The sequence below is a fragment of the Morone saxatilis genome, unplaced genomic scaffold (genome assembly GCF_004916995.1).
Source record: "Morone saxatilis isolate NCDOM2014 unplaced genomic scaffold, NCSU_SB_2.0 Contig23, whole genome shotgun sequence".
NCBI lineage: Eukaryota > Metazoa > Chordata > Actinopteri > Moronidae > Morone > Morone saxatilis.
The window spans coordinates 15,061,852-15,068,430 of NW_023339796.1; the positions used below are offsets into that span (position 1 = coordinate 15,061,852).

Genomic DNA, 6,579 nt, shown 5'->3' on the forward strand with positions numbered 1-6,579 from the left:
CTGTGAACTGGCCGTCATGTTTCTAAAACATTAAAGAGACAGAAAAGCAGGTTAACATCTATCAACAACTAGCTGGGCAGTCATGAGGGAGAGCATTTTATGTGCATTTTCAGCACACTGGAAAAATGCTACTCAAAAATAGATAATTCTTTCTCAGTAGTAAAGATAAGATAATAAAGTGCATGTACCCGAAGAAAAGCATCCAGGGATCCATTTTCCATGTATTCTGTGATGATCATCAACGGCTTACCTAAACAGGTACAGACATATACAGACATATTAGACCAAACTACAACATGCACAAATACTACTACTAAAGAGTTGACACATTCTGTCAACAACTCACATCTTGTGACGACGCCCTCCAGCCTGATGATGTTCGGATGGTCGAACTGTCCCATGATGGAGGCCTCAGACAGGAAGTCCCTCCTCTGTTTGTCAGAGTACCCCGCCTTCAGACTCTTGATGGCCACGTAGATCTCCCTCTTTCCCTGAACACGCAGCCGACCACTGCACACCTCCCCAAACTCTCCTACACACATAGAGCAAACAGCAGTGTCAGCGCCAAGTAAGCATGTGTGTGTGGGTTAGTGCGCGTGTGTGTGCGAATGGTAGGCTTACCCATGCCAATAACCCTCTCAATGTGAATACTGCTAACATCAATCTCCTTGGCAAACTCGTGGATGGCCTGATCGGGGTCTTCGTAGGTGAACGGGTCCACGTAGATTTTGACTCCTGCCGTGGAGGAAAGGTGGGAGAGGACAGGGAACGAGGGAGGAGAAGGAGGGATGCAGAGGAGGGTGAGAAATATGAGTTGTGTAACTGCTGCATATGTTATGTAAATGTCTTTGGCAGTATGTGTATAAGATGTGTGCAGGTGGATTGAAGAGAAGAGCATCCATCTGTCTCTCTGTCTTTTTACAGTCCAGTAGGTGTGTGTGTGTGTACGTGAGTGTGTGTGTGCAGTACCTGGGTTAAGATGTTTCTCCTCCTCTGAGTCCTGCTTTGCTTTACTGTACTTGCTCCTCCTGGTGACACAAAAGAAATGATTGACATTAAACACACAGGCATAGAAAAAACATGGAAGTCTGTCAGAACATGCCTGTAACCATTGCTTTTGACTTCTCACATTTTTGATGTTTTGTTACAGTTAAGAGCACTGACAAAAAGGCATATATGTCACATTGTTTTTAATTTTGTTTATTTTTTTCCAGTAGCGCTATGCATTCATTGGGTTTTTCAGGTTTTGCCGCAATAGAAAGCGGTGACAATGAGAACAGAGACCAACGAGCTGCAGGAAAGACACAGAGCGAGCAGATGAAAGCATTTAAGGAAGGGAGGGAGGAGGGCCGATGCCTCAGGTAGCGCAAGATAAAAGGTGTTTTCCATTAAACAAAGAAACTGTCAAAAACACCTTTGTGAGTGAGCAGGTGTGTGTGTGTGTTTGTGGGCACTTGCGCATGCTTATGTTTTTGTGTGTAAGTGTGCACGCCAGCGGAAGCGGACACACAAGCTGTGCTGCTGAAGAGACAGTAATGACAAGTCAGGGACAAAGGGATTATCACTGTCTCCACTCTAATCCCCTTTAAAAGCTCCAGGTAACACACACACACACATATTATTTAGCCACACAATGGCAGGGGAGTTGTGTGTGTTGTTTGTTTGTGTGAATTGGGGAAGTTCAAAAGTAGTAGTTAAGGTAGAGGCAGTACACATATTGACAATGGTGATGTACTGACGGGAAACTTCTAGCCAGCCTAACCAGCCTATAGGTGTGCATGCTTGCCTGTATGGATGCCTATGTGTGTGTGTGTGTGTGTATGTATGTGCGTGTGTTTATACCTGCGGCTAATGATGAAGACAGCTGCAGATATCAGCATTAAAATTCCAACCCCACTGACAGACAGCAGCAGGAAGGCTGAGTTTACTCCTTCTCCAATCAGAGGGAAGGGATCTAACAAGAAAGGACACAAAAAGTCACCAACCAGAAAGTTGTAAACTGCATCACAACAAACTTCAATGCATCATCGGAAACTACAGAGCTTTATTGTCAGAATACCTGAATTGGTGGAGAATTCAAACGGGGCGCTGAACTCTCCATAACCAGCCGCTGTGCGAGCACGCACATGAAACACATACACAGTGAGGGGGTTGAGACCCGTGACATCGACGCTACGAGAGAAGGTCCTCATTATGCGGTAAGACCTCTCTCTCTGATCCTGATTAGACGGGACAAAAAGAGGGGGATCTTTTCAGTGCCTGACTGCAAATCCATCTTCACCATCAGTGAAATACAAACAGCATGCCAGCGTATTGACATTTCAGACAACAGCCCGAGCTGCATTAACCTACGGGCACCTCACCTTTTCATAGAACTTGACCTCGTATTCCAGGATGACCCCGTTGGGTCGATCCGGCTGTTGCCACGCCAACGACAGACTGTGCCTGGTGACATCGGTGGCTTGTATGAACGACACCGGAGAGGGAGCTGAGAGGGAGCGATAGATGGGGAGAGATAATTCAGAGACAATAGTATAACTTTGTAGCATGACACACTGTATATTCTACAGTGCTGCTAATAAGGTAACAGCGACAACAGTTTTAAATGTAACTCAAAAGATACGAGTGGTGCCTGTTTGTCAACAATCCCATTGACCTAGTGCACCTGAGAACTGACCTAAATCCCATTCCTTCCTATTCCAGAGAGACACACCTCATTCTCCACTCTCTCTCCTCTTACATACCTCCTTTTTCCACCCCTATATGACGTTTGTCCTCCTTTGTTGCTGTTCATATGATATCAGGCCATATGGTGGTGCAGGTTGGACTTGACACATCCAGACAGCTCTCATGCTGTGCACACACTGCTAAGTTATTTCCCCGGGGCACCTGGAACTAAGCAGGTGTGCCGTTTTCTAAATGCCAGCGTAAAGACTTAAAGCAACGACAGTTGAGATGTAACAGCATGCAAAAAAAGCAAGCTGAAAACTAATGGAGAGCATGTGCGAGGAGCGCCACACACCAGCTGACACCTTTAGAAATAAAATGAAACACACCATAAAATCTGGGTGATTTTTCAAACACTTCTGTGGTCAAGAGCTAAAACGAAAATCCCACCCTTACATAGACTCATTCTGTTATGTGTCAACAATTTTGCTATGTAGTGTTGTCATTTACTACGTCGTATTTACTTTTCCCTCAACCAGCTTCGTCTCTTTGTATCTAAGTCAGTGATTTACATTTTGCCAGAATGCTTTCTGACATCCTGTTGAGAACACCCCTGTAATTAATTCAGCTGTTGTTAGATGTAGGAGGACGGAGTAATAACTATGGCAACTATGACAGCGATAGTAAGTAGTTGAGAAAAAGCAAGAAGTATCTTGTGGCTGTTTTTCATTGTGTTGGTATCTCTACTTTCACTAAGATGGATGTGTCCTTGTTCAACATCAGTTTTACAGCATTATGTAAAGAATGCATTTGAAGTGCATTTGAAATATACAGTGTAACAATGTGGTCATCTCGTTTATGTTTCAAAAAGTTTGTGCTAATCTATCTTAACTGCATGTCAAATTTAATGCCAACATATAGCAGACGTATTTAAATGCAGAATTGTGTCTCAAATTGAATTTTTCTTCATCAAATATATAACATTCTCTGGATTATCTTCCAGAAACAAGCATTATCAGAAAGGATCAAAAATATATTTTAAAAGCACTGTGGGGAACGAATATATATTCCAAAACATTTTCTTTCTGATTTTAAATGCAAAATACATCATCAGTAGGTGTTTTACAGCACTTAAGTGTTTAGGGTGGATACTAGCTTTGGCATGCAAGTATGTAGCTACATACATACAGAGCTCGTTGATATCATGCTTCCACAGTTTTGAACATTACTCATGGGGCCTTGTTTCCCGGTGGGCCCACATGCAGTGAACAGCAGTTTGCATTCAGCTGACCCACTTACAGACAACATCTATAAGAAGATTTTGTGTTGCTGCAACGTTCAACAATCTGACACATTTATCATACTTCTTCTCACCAGCTTGGTTGGTGGTGAGGGTGACAGACACACTCTGAGCTGCCCCTGCACCACTGGCCTGGGAGACCCCGTTGTGCGCGTGGACGATGAAGGTGTAGTGTGTGTGAGCCCTGAGCTCGCTCACCACCACCCTGGTGGTCTTCAGGCCGGTCTGGCCAGGAGAGAAGAGCACGTCGGAGCCACAGGGCAGGCAGAGCTGAGAGCCGGAACCTGAGCCAAGTCTCGGGTAATCTCCAGGTACCGGCCTGCTCTGGAAGACACCTCTCCCTGACTGGACTTCAGATCCCACAATCCCCTGGTCCGACTGCATCCCCAGCCCACTGTGCTGAGCCTCAGGCTGGGAGATGCTGCGATTCCTGGGCAGGGATTTGCCGCCAGTCTGACTGTGGCTCCCTGTCTGACAGATGAGACACTCCAGGCTGTAGCTGGTGTCACTTCGTCCTCCGAGCCGGCGAGGGGGTGCCCACTCCAAGACCACCGAGGTCTCATTCACCACAGAAATTAGCTGCTGTGGGGCTGACGGTGGCTCTGGGGAAGAAACAAGAGTAAGCTTGAGCAAGCTTACATCATATACTGCACATAATGAAAGGAGAAGTATAGGGGGTGTACGGGGCTGTTGCTGTGAGCTGTTGGCACGGGCTGAAATGCAGACATCTGGCATCAGACTGAAAACCATACTGTTCAGAGATGTTTTTGATGGGCTGGATGTTTTCGTCTGTGGTATTTTTGTGTGTGTGTGTGTGTGTGTGTATCTAAGAGACAGAGTATGTGTGTGTGTGTGTGTGTGTGTGTGTGTGCGTGAATGTATGTGTTTTCATTTTTCCCAGGCCAAGGAAACCATGTGCTGTATATAGGCATAATTAAGTTTATGACACACAGACCGAGGTCTCCAAGTCTGTCACACAGGACCTACTCAGAGACTTAGAGAGAGAGAGAGAGAGGTAGAGAGAGAGAGGACATTTATTCACTTCTCAATGTCTTTAGTTATCACTCCCAGACAGGATGTAGATGGTGGCTTAGTCATAAGTAATGGGATCATGAAACAGGGGTGGCATTCAGACATGTTTGTGTCTCCCTCTGTTTGGTAGAGATAGAGAGGTTGGGAGACAATGCGTGTGCTTTTTTGCTTTTATTTGCAAGCGATGCACACATATTGTCTGTGTTTTCACTTAACTATTGTCTTACTAGTACGTGGCTGTGTGTGTGTGTGTGTTCTTACGGGTACAAGCCATTGAGGGAGGGTCGCTGTCAGCACGGAAGAATCCAGAGTGGCAGTCACAGACAGTTGCCCCGTCTCTGACTGAGTGGCTATGTGGAGGACATTTAGAGCATCCTAGATCTGAAGACTTGGCCTTGTAAAAACCGACAGAGCAGGCTGCAGAGGGACAGAGACAAAGAGAAAGACAGCATTTTAAAACTATTTAATAACAGTGCTTAGCCATGTACATCAGCACCAGATAATGTCAATAAAAACAGGTCACATTCACACAAACTTTATTTAAGGCACTAAAAAGCAAAGTGAGAACATGTTACCTTGAACAGAACATAGGTTTTAAGGTTCCCTGTGTTTTTTTTAACACTATGGAACAATGAACAAGTTAAAACTTTACTTGTATGTCACGCTCAACTATGCACATGGACAGACATATATGTTTGCTACAGCTGAAACAGTTGTGGATCAATCAACAGAGAATGAATGATAAATAATTTAGATATACCTTATCTAAATTGTTGTTTAAGCAATTTTGTAAGTGAGAAAGCCAAAAAATGAATTAGTTAAAACTCATTAAACAGTCTTGTTGTCCTCCATATTGACAGGTCAGACAGCTCAAGCAACAACCTAATCAACACATGGACTGCAATTTGATCCAAAGATAAACAACTGTAAAGAAAAATCCCAAGAGAGAAACAGATATACTATGGAGGGGAGGGGTACTATGACTTCTTTTATCTTTGATTTTGACGAGCAAAGAAAAGAAACACCTAAAAGAACACTTTCTGACGAGCTCCCACTCACACACACAGAAACCAGAAACACTAGAACTGAATACATCAAAACTCCACAGTGTCGGCAGCCCACACAAATATAATTGACATTTAAATATATGAAAGAAGAGAAACACAGAAAGAGAGAGTGTGAGAGAGAGACGGGAGGGAGAGAAATCGTCTCTCTGTATACCAAGGAATTCATGCATTGACAGAGCAACAATACAATAAATGAGTGCATAATTATACTGCTTGACATCCACTGGTGAAGCAAAAGAGATGGCAAAGCGTGGCTAGTTAGAGCCATTTTTTTTCCTTTCTTTAATTTCAGAAGGAAATCCTTCATTTGTTTCTAGTGCAATCACGTTTTCAACACCTTCTTTTTCATCATCACACCCTATTCATTCTCCTTCCTCAATCCCACCATCTTTCCCGGTTCTCTCCTTTTTTCAACCCTTTCACATTTCCAAGGGAGATGAAGACATCCCAGTGGGAGTGGATAGGAATGTGGGAATGATGTGTGTGCGTACATGTTGAGTGTGTGTGTGTGTG

At 44.0% G+C, this 6,579-nt stretch overlaps 1 protein-coding gene across 1 annotated transcript in view; it reads right to left on the reverse strand.

The window, feature by feature from the left end:
* The window catches only part of LOC118334518 (ephrin type-A receptor 4-like), a 16,760-nt gene that overhangs the window by 6,067 nt on the left and 4,114 nt on the right, over positions 1–6,579 (reverse strand). The window contains exons 3-11 of the mRNA XM_035670440.1: positions 5,261–5,416; positions 4,042–4,569; positions 2,364–2,488; positions 2,060–2,219; positions 1,843–1,954; positions 970–1,028; positions 622–735; positions 347–532; positions 185–250 (exon numbers count right to left, since the gene is read on the reverse strand). Of these exons, the coding sequence (XP_035526333.1) occupies positions 185–250; positions 347–532; positions 622–735; positions 970–1,028; positions 1,843–1,954; positions 2,060–2,219; positions 2,364–2,488; positions 4,042–4,569; positions 5,261–5,416 (1,506 nt within the window). The remainder of the gene's footprint in view (positions 1–184; positions 251–346; positions 533–621; positions 736–969; positions 1,029–1,842; positions 1,955–2,059; positions 2,220–2,363; positions 2,489–4,041; positions 4,570–5,260; positions 5,417–6,579) is intronic.